This window comes from Lemur catta, chromosome 16 (genome assembly GCF_020740605.2).
Source record: "Lemur catta isolate mLemCat1 chromosome 16, mLemCat1.pri, whole genome shotgun sequence".
NCBI classification, from domain to species: Eukaryota; Metazoa; Chordata; class Mammalia; order Primates; family Lemuridae; genus Lemur; species Lemur catta.
In genome coordinates this window covers 1,857,554-1,872,927 of record NC_059143.1, presented here as the reverse complement: position 1 = coordinate 1,872,927, position 15,374 = coordinate 1,857,554, and the positions used below count along the sequence as shown (strand labels likewise).

Here is a 15,374-nt window from a genome sequence, read left to right as displayed (position 1 = left end):
AGGTTGGATATTCTCTGGCATGGAGTTACCTGGGCTCTGTTACGAAACACCCTGGCATGTGGGTAGGCAGTGAGGGAGAAAGCACTCCAGAACACCCACACGTCTCCTCTAAATCTGCCAAAGTAGCTGGACCTCAGCTGATGAAATGGCCCTAGACGTGTGTTCCCCACGATGGTGACAGAACCACGTGCAGGCTGGAGAGAGGCTGGCATGAGAGGGAGGTGCTGGCCGGGCAGCCAGAGGGGACAGGCCTGGAGCTGGTGGAGGGGGCGCCCGTGGCAGCTGGTGGGCTGCCCATCCACCTCGAGGGTCAGTTCCTTTGTCAGGGCGCTTGTTTGCCATTTCCCTGGGAAAGGGGTCTCTCTGGCAGTGACTGGGGGCAGATGCAACAAGCAAGGGCACCCGAGCCCACGGACCCTGGGGTCGCTCACACCACCAGCGGAGCATGGCCTGTACCTCCTCTTTTTTCTCGGACATCCTCATTTCCACTCCCTTCTCGCTCTTCCGGCGGTAGTGCTTCTGGACAACCAGAAAGATAAAGGAACAAGAACATTTTTCTGTTAGGACCGCAAACCATGGGGACCTTGAGAGGCCGGATCTGTGGTTCTGCAGAACCAGCAGGGCCCAGGCTGGCCTCCTGCCTGGCCTGTCCCGCCCTGCCCTCCAGCACTGCAGCGAGGGAGGCCTGCTCATTTCTTCACTTGGGGATATTAAAACAAAAAGCCACCAAACCCGCACTTCCTCTTTTTCAAAGGAATGCAAGTCTCACCATGCTGTTTTTTAAGAGAACAATGATGAATGTTACAGACAAGTTCGAGAGTTCTACCTGTGCCTGCCATGCAGTTGGTGAGAGGTACTGTGGACACAGATTCTGTGCTCTGTACTGTTATTTCACGGAATACCCACTTGCTGGGGCTGGCATGCACCACACTCCCGTGTGTAAACAAGCACCTGCGGAGCGGCCCACCAGCTCTCCCGGGACTGCTCCCTGAGACAGTGTGGCCGGCAAGGGACCTCGGGTGGAGAGGCAGCGCCCCAGCTCCGAGGGGGCCACACCCACGGCGGTGTGGGGGGCCACAAAGGGCACATCTCCTTGGGCTCAGGTGGCTCATGCTGGAATGGAGACCTGCTGCCTGGGGGCCGAGTGGGGTCTGAGGACAGGGCTCTGCAGCACCAGGCCTCCCCAGAGCATGTGGGATAAGCCTGAAGCATCCCCGGCTTGCCCAGGTGCCAAGTATAGCACAAGGTCCACCTGCTTCTGTATATTTCTACGCTTGAAACCCGGGTCCTCAAGCTTCATGTTCAAATTCAAGGAAGCCTTTGGCACTGTCAACAGGGCTGCCACAGGCATCTTGACACACACTATTTTTTATTTTCCCTTCTGGGCTGGCTCCTTAGTGCGTGTTGTCCCCCATGTGAAGTTACAGGGTGAAGTTATGGCCAATTGCCAAATCCCAGGGCTCAGAATGCCCATCACTGTGGACTGGATGCTCCCAACAGACATGAAACAGCACAGGGCTGAGTTCTAACGGGTGCTTAACCGACGTGGAACAGGATGCTTTCCGAGGAAGGCATTCCCTCTGCCTCCACTTGTGTGCTGTTTCTCACGGCTGCAAGGACAGCTTTTATATTTCTTTCCTATGAACATGACAAAAAACCTTTTGCATGTAGCTGCAGAGGTGACAGCCTGCCTGCTCGATGCCCAGTGTGAACACCCAGAGCAAACACAGAAGGCTGCCCCTCTGTCATCAGTGAAGGAGGGGTGGCTGGGTTCCGGGTCCTTCTCAGGACTTATCCCCACAGCATGAGGTCCTGGAGGGGTCCCTCGGACAAAGAGCTTCCAGGCTCCCTGATCATGCAGGACAGTGACAGGGAGACAAAGCCCAGAGGCAAAGGTGGCCCCTGCCTTCCAGGGACTGACCTTGAGCCTCCCAGGGCAGGAAAAGATCCAGATCTGAGGCCAGAGGAGATGCTGGAGGGGACGGCAGAGGAGGAGCAGAGGGCAGAGGGAGGAGGAGCCAAGGTCCAGGGAGACAGACACACAAGAGAAACAGGAGTGAGAACATTCATGGGGGACGGCTCGGCCCCCAGAGCGTGGCAGGGCCCAGCCCATGTGGCCCCCCGGGGAGCACCCCGATGCAGCACGTCGGAGCCCAGGGCCCGAGGAGGCTGCGGTGGCTGCAGAGTCACGGCCAGGCCCTCAGGGGTCCCAGCCTGCTCACCTTCTGAGGAGCTGTCCTCTGTGAAATAGTGGGCCGCTTCCAGGGCTGACTCGGCTTCCTCAGGGCTCAGAGCTGTGCTCAGAGAGGAGAGAGGAGTGAGAGCAGGAGGAAACGAGGACTCTCCCTCCAGGCGGAGCCCCCCAGTCCGGGCTCAGGCCTAGAGCTCACCACCAGGTACCCTACCGGTCCCAGCACCCCTGATTATAACTCTTGGTAGCAGTTTTGATGAAGATGATTAGTTCTGATTGTTACTTTCCTGACTTTTTACATTGTGTTTGAAAACGAAAAACACATCCTGGGCAAAAATTCCATCAGTGTAATCAGGAGCCCAGGGCATGGCGGCCACGCTCTCCCCTCTCATCCCAGTGGCCCGCCGTCCGGGGGATGCTTTCAGGGTGCTCTGTGCGCCTCCCGGTGGCAGGGAGCCCAGCTGCGCACAAGCAACGTGCTGCTCTCACTTGACAGGGTGGAGGTCCCTCCGCACGGGCACTTACTGGCCTGTCCGACTGTGGTGGTGACTACGCGACGCCCAGGGCTGCAGACCCGCACGGGCCTGTGTGGGGCTCACCTCCCTGCTGTGAGGAGCAGGCGCAGCAAGAGGGACCCCACAGTGAACGTGGGGGACGGCAGGCTGTGGGCCGTGCGTCCCGTGCCTGGACAGGGCAGGGCGGGCCAAGGCGGCCCAAGAGTGTTGGGGCAGCCCTCACCTGTGGGACCCAGGCTCGGCAGGGTCTGTCCCGCCAAGGCCTCTCTGGTGGTAGTGCCAACCTTCCCAGAGGTGTTTAAGGGGGAAGCCAGGCCCAGGTGAGAACACCTGTGCCAAGAGCCTTTCCAGCTCTGGAGGCCCAGGGGGATGCCTGGGAGCTTCACACACAAAAGTCTGGGCCTGCACAGGCAATGAAGCGAGAATCTCTGGGGGTGAAGCCCGGCCCAGTATTCTAAAAACCACTCGGGCCAATTCTGAGGGCAGCTGCAGGAGGAGAGTGCCCTGAGCCACCATTTTCACCTGCCCGAGTCTGCTTCCTCTGGGGTGCTTAGAGAACTCTCCATGCAGCCGTCCTTGCTGTGCCAGGCGAGCTCCCGGCTTCTGTGAGCCCTCCCCCTGCCCACCCAGCCCCGCAGCAGATGTGCCCCCCACTGTGCCCCGTTAGGCTCCGGAGGGCTTGGAAGCCAGAGAGGAGTGGGCCTTCCTCATGGCCATGGGACGGGGTTCCCGCAGGATGACCCCCTTGAGAAACTTGACAGTCTCAGTTTCAAACTTGAGTCCTGTGCACGAACCCCTCATGGCTTTTGGGTGGATTGGCCCATTCGACGCGTGGAGTTCTGCTTCTAGGGACACCCAGGCACCCGTGGGACTCTCCTTCACATCCCTTCCCAGGCCGTGGCCCGGCTCCCTCTTCCCCCTCCTCCTCTGCCATGCTGAGCCCCCTGTGCCACCTCGAGGCCCCATGGAGGTCTATGCCTGCGCCTTGGGGTGCCGCATGCTGAACCCTGGCCAGGCTCAGGGCAGGGCGGTTCTCACCTGGGGGAAGGTGCAGCTTGTACAGCACCTTGAGCTTCTCTGTCAGGTCTCCGTGATACATCCCACCTGTGGGAAAGGCCAGGGAGGGGGCACGCTGGCAAGATGGCAGCCCCAGCTGCCTGACTCCCGCCTGGAGAGGTCACTGGAGCCAGCCCCAGGCCCCTGTTCTCCCTGGAGTGCAGCCAGGGACGCCCAGCCCTTCCCCAGGGCTGGCCCACCCAGCCTCTAGCTGCCCTGTGCTGCGTGAGGGAGGGAGCAAGGGCCGGGCGCCCACTGGACCCCACCATGTCTCCAGCAGGTAAGGGCCAAGGGCTCAAGGCTGCCTTCTGTTTGCTGCAGCAGGGACAGATGGGCTGGGGCTGGCATTTGGAAAGCTGCTTGGGAAACGGTGAGAGCTGGGTTAGGCCCCAGGGGCACTCACTCATCCCTGTCACGAATTCCTTGAAGTTGATCAGCAAGTCCTTGTTTTTGTCCAGAAGCCGGAACATGCGTCCCGCCAGCACAGGTGTATGGACGCCGCACCCCCAGGGCGTCAGGCTGGCAAAGAGATCCTGGAACTGGCTCGCGTCGATCCGGTACTGCTCCAGGTAGGGCAGGCTGGGGTCCCGGCGGACGGCAGCCATGCTGCTGCTCCCCCAGTACTGGCTCGCCAGGTGTTTGGCCTGCAGGGACACAGTCTGGTGAGACGGCCTTGCTGCTAAGCCCTGGGGCTGCTGGGACCACTGGACTGGCCAGGACGTCCACCCTCCCCCTCTGTCCAAGCCTGCAGAGCCCTGGCGAGGTGAATAACTCACAGAACCTCTCATGCTGCCACCATCCGCCCCTTGGCAACAGGTGGGGGTGTTGCTGAGAGACAGTGCCCTCGGCAGCCCACAAGGGGCAGACCTGGCTCAACTGTTGTGACCCTAAGGCCATGGCGTGTGGCCACCTTGGGAACTGGACCTGAGGCAGCTGGAGGAGGGTGGAGACGGGCAACGAGAACAGAAAGGGCTCCCGTTTCTGCCTCCTCTTCAGCACCTTTCCCTTCCCTTTGTTGGCAGCACCCAAAATCTTCTTGGAGAACCCCTCCTGTCTCACCTTCAGGTGACCAGCCCCATCTCCAGGGGTGACTCCAACATGGCTCATGCACCCACCCCATCCCGTAGCCACAGCACCTAACTCGAGTCATCCCAGTGATCAACTCTAGGTAGGCCTTTTGCTAAAACCACTTGGAAAGAAAAATTCTAAGAATTTGGAAGACAGGATAGCCCTGGAGCTGCTGACAACAGTCCTGCCACTCTGCAGGAAGAGCAGTCCAGAGGACATCAGAGGTGGGGAAGCTTGACAGCCCATTTGAGCACCTGGATCCAGCCATGCCTGAAGCTGCTCACTCTTACACTTTTCAGTTACATGCATTCCCTCTTCTGTGTAGGCTGACTTGAGTGGATTTTCTGACATTTAAAAGTGTCCCACTAAATTCCAGGAAGGATTAAATTCTACATGAGGTTTATGGTAGGTATATCTGAGGACGCTTTTACATCTATTTCTCTTCTGGCAGGAAGGTGCTGTGCTGAGGATATACTTAGGGGACTAGGATGGGGTACTGGTCCTGCCCTGGCTCTTGGCTGTCACCTTAAACACCATGTAGAGGTCCTCCAGCTCTTCAATTGAGAAGCCAATGTCCACTGGAATAGCTCGGACCTAGAAGGAAAGTGAAACAGGATGTACTAGTGTATTCTCAAGCTCCTGCTGTGGTGGAAATAAAATCTCTTGGAGAGGATCCTCTTGTATATGAGGGCAAAGGCAGGAACTGCCCTCTGGGTGTCACCAGCGGGCCCAGCACTCGAGGCCAGTCCATTCAGGAAAAAGGGCACTGCCCACACGCTCAGCCCTCGCCCTCATCAGCTCATACTCCCTGAGCTCCTTCCAGGGTGGGCACTGGGCAGCCTTTCTCCCCTGAACACCCAGTTGCAGGTCACAGGGTAGGGACGGTCACTGAGCTCCCATCGTCTGGATCCCTGGCCAGGCCGTGGTACTGGCTCTTTGTAAGGAGTCCCAGGACTCGTGGGCCAATTCTCCTTTTACTTTAATTAGCTGGAGTCAGTCAGATTCTGTTGCTTGTGACCAAGGTACCCTCACAGTGTCCTGCAGGCCCGAAGGAGGCTGGGAATATGAAGACAAAGTAAGAAGTCCCCGCCTTTGGGGGCAGAGGGCACGAGCAGGTCTTGCAGCTTGGGGTGGCAGGGATGGCCTAGCTTTTCCAGAGACGAGGACAAAGGCTTGCAGCAGGGACACGGGGCGTGTGGAGGAGCAGGGGCAGAGAAACTTCCCACTGACTCACCCATGAACAGAAAAAAATGACCGAGATTTCTCCCCACATCCCCCAATTTGCACCCCCACCCCTGGACTCCAGTCCCGCACAGCATCCTCCCACGACACGCGCACCAAGGCAGGACAGGGCCCGCGCCCTGCCCCCGCTGCCCGCCTACCACGCTCCTCTTGGCCGTGTCCTCCAGGGACTGGATCACTTTCAGCCTCTGTTTAAACCGCATCTGTTCAATGTCGTCAGCCCTCAGGCTGCTGAATTTCTACAAGCCAGAGGTGACTCAGTGAGATCAAGCTGAGCGCCAACAGAGGGCCACCACCCGCCGCGGCCGTCTGCACCCGCACGGCTGCATGGGAGGCCTGGCCAAACCAGCCTGGTGAGTGCTACCTCATAGGACACTTTCAGAAGCTCGAAGATGTCCACCTCTGCAGGAGGGTCATCCCCACTGGTCAGCAAGGCGTGGAGGTGTGGGATGGGAGGGGAGACGCTCTGCTTGTTGACCACGTTATCCAGGTACCTGCAAAGATTAGAGGACAAAGCCTAGGCCTTGCGCCCTGAGGCCTGAGCTCTGAGAGTACCAGGCTGTCTCCTGGAGGCCCCGTGGGCAGGAACCCTTCACAAGCCTGGACCTACCCAGTTGGAGGGACAACATGCTCTCTCTTTCTGGTGGGTCATTAGGCACGTGGGGACTCCCTGCCATGGCGAGGAAAATCAGGGACCGAAGGGCCGAGTCCCAGGAGAGAGCTGGGAGGAGGCCAGCTACGGCGGTGTTGGCAGGGGCCCAAGGAACTGGCCTCTCCAGGGACACATCCCTGAGGACAGGGCTCTCCTCTGGCCAGCTGACCTAGCCTAGCCAGGGCTCCAGGCCTGACACTCAGATGGTAGGGCGTGGCTGGCACCCCCACACCCCCTGGCCCTGGGCAGACCCCAGCTCCTGAGGAGAGGCCCTACCTGTCTGCTGTAGGAGGTGGGCAAGCAGGCCGGCCACACACTGGCTGTTGGCTCGTGTCTTGACATAAGTGTGGACCCAAAGTACCACAGCCCAGAGCAGGGAGGTAACAATCCTGCCAGGTCTGCAAGGTCCCAGTCGGCACCTGGGCTGGCTCAGCAGGCAAGGGCTCTGGGAGCTCTCTAGGCCAGGCTGCTACACCGGGTGGCGGGCAGGACCGCACAGAGCTCAGGGCACAGGCCAGAGTGAGACTGGGAGGGGGCCTGGGTTTGAAGGCCAGGCTGGGGGACTCAGACAGCAACTTTGGCCAGAGGACCAGCTGTGCTATAGGGAGTTCCCATGTCCCAGGGGAGGGACAGGGTCAGTTCTGATCAGAAAGAGTCCTGTGGGATGCTGGCTGGCGAGAGACTGACAAGGCCATGACGAACCAGGCACGGCCCAAGGAAGGGGTATTGTGGGCCTGGGCTGAGGCTGTGGGCTGGAGGGAAGGGGCTGGACCCAGAAAGAATCTGTGAGGGGGGGGATGGGGGATGGGGGAGGAGGAGGAGGAGACCTGCATGACCCTGGGCCTCAGGCATGACCAGCCAGGCATCAGCTTGTTCAGCTGTCACAGTGAGCCCAGAGCAGGCCTGCCAGGGCACGTGGGGGCAGCGATGATGCTGAGCTTGGGAAGGCAAGGGGCGCCTACCCTTTGCTCGAGGCTGGGCCCCGCTGTGCCAGCCATTTCCTGACCACTGACAGGAATCCTGGTCGTTGGACCTTGGCTCTGGGTATCCCCGTGGGAAGTGTCCTGACCCGCGTCTGAGCAGCAGCCCAGCCGGGGCGCCCTGCCTACCTCCCCGGCTTCGCCTCTGCAGTGCCCATCACTACCCAGGCGCTGCTTTGTCTCCCTCTAGAAAGGAAGCTCACTCCTGACCCCGGACAGCCCCAGGCCTGGCATGCGGTGGGCGTGGTGCCTGAATGCTGGTGGGGGTGGGCTCTGTGGTCGGCCCCTGGGAGGGGAGGCGCCTGGCACGTCACCTGCCCAGCACGGTCATAGCCTCGCCCTCGTCGCTGCAGCCCAGCAGCTGCTCCATGTTGGCATCCAGGATAGCCAGAGCCACCTGCAGGATCACCCTGATGCCCTCATAGAAGAAGCAGTCGACAATGACCACGGCGCTCTCGAAGGGCATGACGCTGAGGAAGAGGGTCAGGAACCACGACAGCGAGATGCTGGAGATCACCCCCAGGTCCTGCATCTTCTCTGAGAGCTGGGGCAGGAAGTCCCTTGTGAGCTCTTCGAAGATGCCCTGGTCCACCAGGGCTCCTGCAGAGGGGAAGGAGCAGGGGGTGGGCCCACACTGTGGCCCCAGGCACTCCGCGGGGACAGGCCTGGGGCACTGGGAGCCCCGTGGTCCCTGCCACCTGGCCCTGCCAGCTCCGTGCAGTGAGGCCTGAAGGGAGCGCGGGTGCGGGGAGGCTGCAGGGAAGGAGAGAGCTGCACGTGCTCCCTCTACAGCACCAAACCACGGTGTGGAAGGGCTGTTTCTTCCACTCTACTTAAATTTTCTTTCGGGGAAATACTAATCTCTCCCTGAAGGTGTCAGAGCAAGCAGTGGCCTCGGCGGCTTCTGTGTCTTGTTTTGGTGCCTGTGAACAGGTGCAACTCTGAAGGGCCCCAGAGTGGTAACTCCAAGCACCAAACAGTAGGGAAAGGGGACCTTGGAGTAACAGACTTAAATACATGTGCAATCAAATACATTTGTAAGCCCACTTCCATGTCATTTCCATTTCCACGTAGTAACACAGCCTTTATTGGATGTCAGTTGTGACAGCTGAAGTTGGGCAAAAGGTATGTGGGGGATATACATTATGCTTTAGTTTTGATGTTTGAAATTTTCTATAATAAAAAAGTTTAGGAAAAGTGAGAAGGATGGGCATTTAGGCTCCAGGAGGACTTCTGAAAACCATCAGATGTGTAATAGCCTCTAACTCTCACGGCCAGTAACTCTAGGGAACCCCCATGAAGTCTGGGCAGGCAGATGGCTGGGGCATCTGTGTCGGCTTGTCACTCTCTGGCTGTGTGACTGTTTCTCAGATTCCCATTCTGTAAGGCAGGGGCCATGCTTATGTGCAGCCTCAGGACAGCTGGGAGGCCTGTAGAGCTCACCTGTGGGGAGGGCTCAGCACAGAGCCTGGCCCAGGAAGGGCTGCTACCCCATGGCAGCCACTGGGCAACTGGAGACCGGGCAAGGGAGCACGCTGGGACACTTACCCACCACCCTGGTGTTGTAGTAGTCAGGCAGCATGCGCTCACAGAGGGCCACCAGGAGCCAGAAGGCCTCCTCCTCGCTGCCATAGAGCAGGAGCACCGAGGTCACGATGTTCATGGCCTGCCGGGCACAGAGACAGCCGGGGGAGGCTCACCCTGCTGGCCCCCAGATAAAACTGTCCCCTCCCCCACAAGCGTCCTGCACCGGCATCCTTCTCCAATCAAGTCTGCCCCTCAGGACAGCCTGGCATTTGGCAATGTGAAGCGGTCCCAGCCCAACTCTTGGATATTTGCCAAAAGGCAATTTGCAGGAAATCAATTTGACAGAGACAGTCATCCAACTCCTTCGAACTGGGTCAGAAGGCTCTGGGCAAATGGAGAAGGCGGACACGAGAACATCACACTTCCACGGAGTGGTGTCTGGCACTGGAGGCATGACATGGGGCTGAGCGGACATGGGAGTGAGTGCACGGCCAGTGCCCGCAGAAGCAGGAGACAGTGGGTGCCTGCCGGCTGCGGGGAGGCTGCGGCAGAACTGGGACCGCACAAGCCTTCGCTGTTAGTAAGACTTGCAGGGCAAACAGAAAGCCATTTGGCCCGGCCAGGGAAATGCCCACTAGATTTAAAATCAAAAGCTGCCAGAAATGCAAATCAAAAGCACAGTGGATACCTCCTCACATCCATTACTTTAAAAACAAGAAACCAATATCAGAATGTAACAAGCGTTGGAGAGGATATGGAGAAACCGGAACGCTTGTGAATTGCTGGTGGGGATATAAAATAGTGTAGCTGCTGTGGAGAGTCCTCAAAAAATTAAAAATAGAACTATTATACAATCTAGCAATTCTACTTCTGGATATACAGCCCCCAAAATTGGACGCAGGTATCAAACAGATCCTTGTGCGCCCATGTTCGTGGCAGCATCACTCACAACAGCCACGGGGTGGAACAGCCCAAGTTCATCAGTGGATGAGTGGATAAACCAAATGTGGTCTATTCATACCATGGGATATTATTCATCCTATAAAGGAAGGAAATGCTGACACACGCTACAACAGGGATGAACCCTGAGGACATTGTGCTAAGTAAGATAAGCCAGACACAAAAGGACAAATATCGTGTGATTTCACTCATACGAGGTACTTAGAGTAGTCAACTTCACAGAGACAAAGAGTGAAACAGTGGTTGGGGGTGGGGGAATGTTTAACGGGTACAGAGTGTCAATTTTGCAACATGGTAAGAGCTCTGGAGACGGATGGTGATGCCGGTTACACAACAATGTGAATGTATTAACACCAGCTGAACTGTACACTTAATGGTTTCGATGATAAATTTTACATTATGTGTATTTTACCACACACACAAAACAATCAAACGCTGCTGGGACCCAGACCAGAAGCACACAGACAACTTAATATACGGCATAGAGATGAGATGAACAATTAACACTGTTTCTAAATTATATCTTCTTCTGCAGATGGGCTCCTTCCTGGAGGCATGGTCAGGGTCTCGGGTGTGTGAGGCCCCCACATGGGCCCAGGGCCTCAGGGGCCTGCTCCTGTGAGCCTCTGGTGGGCAGATGCTGTCCCTAGGACCCTGCTAAGCCCCTTTACCTGGCAGTAGCCGATGGTGGGGTTCCGGAAAGCATAGGCAGTCAGCACCCGCCGGAGCGCGGCGATCCCCAGCTCATTCTGGAAGGCGGGGTGCTCAGGCATGGAGCGGTGGAGGTCTCGCTCGATCTCCTCCGTGGCCAGGCTGTACTTCCCTGTGGACTTCTCCACCAGCTCGGCGTAGTAGCCAGGGTGAGTCACCATCTCATTCCAAGCCCCTGGGGAGACACAGGAAGTAGCTGTCTCTCTCTTCCTCTCAGTACTTTGGGGGCAACAGCAGGGCAGGATGGAGGCATCAGTGCCCCACAGAGGAGCGAGGGACTCTGGGGTCGACTGGGAGGTGTGACACAAGGTTTCCCCAGAGACTGCTCCTGGGGCGCGGCTGACCTGCCCTCCTCCTGAGGTGCTCTGGGGGGGCGGGGGTGGTGGTGGTGGTCAGGGCTGTCTGAGCCTGTCCCAAGGAAAGCAGGCCTCAAGGGGGCCTGTCTGCCTCCCACTGCGGGTGGGAAGGCGCCACCTGGCCAGCAGAGTACCGGGCCCTGGCCTCGCCCCTCGGGATGCTGCCCGGCTTGGGCCCTGCACACAGCCCTGTGAAAGGGCTGCGGCCTCCTGCAGCCGTGGGAAGAGCCATGGGGCCTGGCTGGCTGAGCCAAGGCGAGGGGCGGCCGGACCCCACTCACCAGAGAAGAGGAGCCACAGCTCTCCCCGGAGGCTCTCGGGGATGCCCTTCAGGACCAGCTCCCGCGTCCTGGCAGTGCGGTACATGCACACGCCACGCCCATACTCAAAGAAGTGGATGTTCCACGACTCTTCTTTCATCTTCTCCTTGGCCTGAGGGGAAAGCAAACCAGGGAACTTGGGAGCTGAAGTGAGTCTCAGAGCTTGGAGGCCTGGGTGACAAAGCCCTCCTCCCCTTTCTTCTCTGAGCCACAGAAAGCCTGCTATGTAAAACATCTAGAAGATGGCAGCCAGCAAGCCCAGGCTGCAAAGCGGTGGCGGCAAAGATGCAGGCACAGCCAGGCGGAGCTGGACCAGGCCACCGCGCCAGTGCCAGGGTTGGCGACGCAGCAGCGGGCGGCCTTTTCCCTTCAGACGCCCAGAGCCCACGGCGACCAGCACCGGCAGGCAGGGCAGGGGGGCTCTCCCCAGGGCCCACCTGGTCCCTCTCTCACTGCTGAGTGCAGCCCCGGCAGGACACTGCCCGCCAGTGGGCCCCAGGAGCCCTGCGGCTGCAGCACTGTGCACAAGGCTCACCCCTTTGGCCCCGAGGTCCTCCACGGGCGAGCTTCCCTGGAAGAGCTGGAGCAGGCCCTGGGAAGCAGTCGGCACCGCCTGTGCACAGAAGCTCTGGTGGCTGCTGAGGGGAGAGGCCAGGCCGGTGGGCTGCTCTGACACCTCCTGAGGAGCTGGGGAAGACTAGAAAATAAAACAGGGAAGGGGAAGCCCTAACAATGGAGCTTCCCGGGGGCCTCTGCTGTGCACGTCCACCCACAGCTGGACGGCGATGCCTGTGAAGAAGGGTCGTGGAGCTGGGCACGAGGCCCCCTCTGGTGGGCTGGACACCTACCCACGTCCTCTTGTAAGCAAACCCACCATGCTGGTGAGTCGAGGGTCTCGGGAAAGTGGGTTCTGGGCTCATCCTGTCGGGCCCTTATCTCAGTGAGGTTGGTGCAAAGAGGAGGAAGAAACCCCATTTTTATCTGTGGGCACACCCCTCTCCACTGTCGGGCCCCATGCTTGGTGAGCTCCACTGAGGCCTGGGTGATGGCCCCTGTGACGTCGGTTTGGGCTCAGGGATGGGTTCAGGTGACTGTGTCAACCAGCTGCCACCAAGGAAATGCAGCGGGGCCTCTGCAAGGAGCGTTGGGGTGATGCAGGCAGGATACAGGTGTGCTGCCACCATCCTAGTGCCCCATGGGCCTGAGAAGGACGCTGTCGTGGCTGGAAGCAAAGCCCAGTGGGGAGGCCCCAGCTGGACAAGCTCTGTGGCCAGTCGGCTCTCGCGCTGGGCTCTGACCTAGGTGGGGCCCCTCTGCTCCCCACACCCTCCTGTCGGCTCTGGTCCACCCAGGGCCAGAGATTCTAGAACACTTCACCTTCTCTGTGATCCTTAAGAGAACCCTGACCTTGATTGTGGTGATAGTTTCATAGGGGTAGACCTATTAAAACTTAGCAAACTGTACTCTTTAAATATGTACAGTATATTATACATCAATTTTATCTCAAGCTGTTTTTATTGAAAGAGGAAAAAAGAGAAAAAGAGAGAACTCTGTTAGGTTCATACCCACAGTCTACCCCTCTACCCTTAGCTGGTGCTATAGAAATGGACTGTGTGTCCACTTAAATTTCTCTAACAGACCTCCCGAGCCCAGCAGGAAGGCCCCAGAACAGGCTGGCCGTGCCCTGACTCCGCCTGAGCTTCCCCACAGGGACCAGGACACAGATGGGCTCGCAGGCCACAGAGCGCCTCACAGAATCAAAAATCTCAGTGCCAGGAAAGGAGACAGACTCCAGGATGTGTCCTACACAACAGACACATGTTCCCGGAGAGATGGCCAGCACAGCCCCGAGCGCTGCTTCCGGCCGAGGCCAGGTCAGGTCACACCTTACGGTTCACACCTACACTCTCCCAGTTCAGTCTTGGTCCCTTCCCCCGGTAACCATCTCACACGTTTGTCCAGCACAAATCTCCAAAACCACCGGCCACCCTCGCCTCCTACTGAACCACACTTCCCATTTCTGTTTACGTGAATAGGCCCAAGCCAATGCAACCTGAGCCCCCCACCCCATGGCCCTGCATGCCGGGCCATTCTCTGGCGACCCTCCAACCCCAGCGTCACCTCCTTTCCTCTCCAGGATCTGCCCCCACAGCACAGTCCTGCTGCTCCAGACCCTCCCCCCACCGCAGGTACTGCTCACACGTGCTGCCTTTGATAAGATTCATCAAGGTATCCGCCATGGTACGTACCACTTAGTGGATCTATGTTATACTTCAATTAAAAAGCTAGCTCCCTGGCCGGGCACGGTGGCTCATGCCTGTAATCCTAGCACTCTGGGAGGCCGAGGTGGGTGGATCGCTCGAGGTCAGGAGTTCGAGACCAGCCTGAGCAAGAGTGAGACCCCGTCTCTACTAAAAATAGAAAGAAATTATCTGGACAGCTAAAAATCTATATAGAAAAAATTGGCCGGGCATGGTGGCGCATGCCTGTAGTCTCAGCTACTTGGGAGGCTGAGGCAGGAGGATCCCTTAAGCCCAGGAGTTTGAGGTTGCTGTGAGCTAGGCTGACGCCACGGCACTCACTCTAGCCAGGGCAACAAAGTGAGACTCTGTCTCAAAAAAAAAAAAAAAAAAAAAAGCTAGCTCCCAAAAGTAACCCCCACTATTCTGACCTTTATACGCAGTTTCTTCAGAGAGTTGCCTAATCTCACTGTATCCTTTCCCCCTGCAAGTGTTTTGCCCTATCTGTCAGAAAGTTTATGCTGCAATAGTTAGCTCTGTGCTATCATAATATCTTTATATAGTTCCCTTAGTGCCCCCTCTTTTTAAGATACTGTCAATTATCTACTATGGGCAATATTGAAATTACCTGGTAATCCTCTTTTTTCACCTCTCTTCCCTCTCCCTGCCGACATGTGACTTAAAGGATATACCTTCATTCTGAAGTAACAAAGCAACCAATGAGCTCAGTCTATATTCCACATCCCTTCTTATCGCACGCTTTCATTGTACTATCTCCACTGTCCCCTCTGTCCCCACTATCTGGCCTTATTTCTACAGTAAATACATTCAATGCTCCCACCAGTCCTTATGCCAAAGCTTATTCAATCATTTCTTGGTTGTCTGGAGTTTGTTCTCCAGTAGGTTCCCCAGAAGCTGGTGCAGTCACTGAATTCCTCTGCACATCTTTACAGGCTGTGGGCTCTATGGATGAAGGTCAGTTTGTCTGGGTATAAAAGCCTTGGGTCACAGCTTCTTGTATTGCATATCTTAAAAATGTTACTCTATTTTTATAAAATGTTACCACTGTATCAAAAAGTCTGATGACTCTCTGATATTTCCTTCATATGTAACTTGGTCTTTTGGTTGCCCCAAAGAAATTTTAATTGGATGGATGGATGGGTGGGTGGGCAGATCGATTGATTTACTTACATACACACACACACACACACACACACACACACACACACACTTACGTACACCCAAAGTCTCTGTCTGCTGCCCAGGCTGGAATGCAGTGGTGTCATTATAGCTCACTGCAACCTCCAACTCCTGGGCTCAAGTGATCCTCCAGCCTCAGCCTCTCAAAGTGCGAGGATTCCAGGCATGAACCACCGCGCTCGGCTTATTTATTTATTTAGTTTTGAGACATGGTCTTACTCTGTTGCTCCAGCTAGAGTACAGTGGCATCATCATGGTTCACTGCAACCTCCAACTCCTGGCCTCAAGTGATCCTCCTGCCTCAACCTTCTGAAGTGCTAGCATTACAGGTGTGAGCCACCATGTCCCTTGCTTCT

The 15,374-nt window shown here is 57.3% G+C and overlaps 1 protein-coding gene across 6 annotated transcripts in view; it reads right to left on the bottom strand.

Moving 5' to 3' along the window:
- The window catches only part of TBC1D9B (TBC1 domain family member 9B), a 38,452-nt gene that overhangs the window by 2,603 nt on the left and 20,475 nt on the right, over nucleotides 1-15,374 (bottom strand). For 3 of the 6 annotated variants that reach the window (XM_045527720.1, XM_045527724.1, XM_045527725.1), the window contains exons 8-20: nucleotides 12,114-12,275; nucleotides 11,540-11,690; nucleotides 10,863-11,077; nucleotides 9,253-9,370; nucleotides 8,019-8,304; nucleotides 6,437-6,566; nucleotides 6,213-6,311; nucleotides 5,356-5,424; nucleotides 4,166-4,406; nucleotides 3,745-3,810; nucleotides 2,223-2,294; nucleotides 1,922-1,972; nucleotides 457-519 (exon numbers count right to left, since the gene is read on the bottom strand). In XM_045527720.1, the coding sequence (XP_045383676.1) occupies nucleotides 457-519; nucleotides 1,922-1,972; nucleotides 2,223-2,294; nucleotides 3,745-3,810; nucleotides 4,166-4,406; nucleotides 5,356-5,424; nucleotides 6,213-6,311; nucleotides 6,437-6,566; nucleotides 8,019-8,304; nucleotides 9,253-9,370; nucleotides 10,863-11,077; nucleotides 11,540-11,690; nucleotides 12,114-12,275 (1,723 nt within the window). Of the gene's footprint in view, nucleotides 1-29; nucleotides 195-456; nucleotides 520-1,921; nucleotides 1,973-2,222; nucleotides 2,295-3,744; nucleotides 3,811-4,165; nucleotides 4,407-5,355; nucleotides 5,425-6,212; nucleotides 6,312-6,436; nucleotides 6,567-8,018; nucleotides 8,305-9,252; nucleotides 9,371-10,862; nucleotides 11,078-11,539; nucleotides 11,691-12,113; nucleotides 12,276-15,374 lie in introns of all 6 variants that reach the window. The other 3 variants (XR_006729265.1, XM_045527721.1, XM_045527722.1) reach the window with 3 other exon arrangements.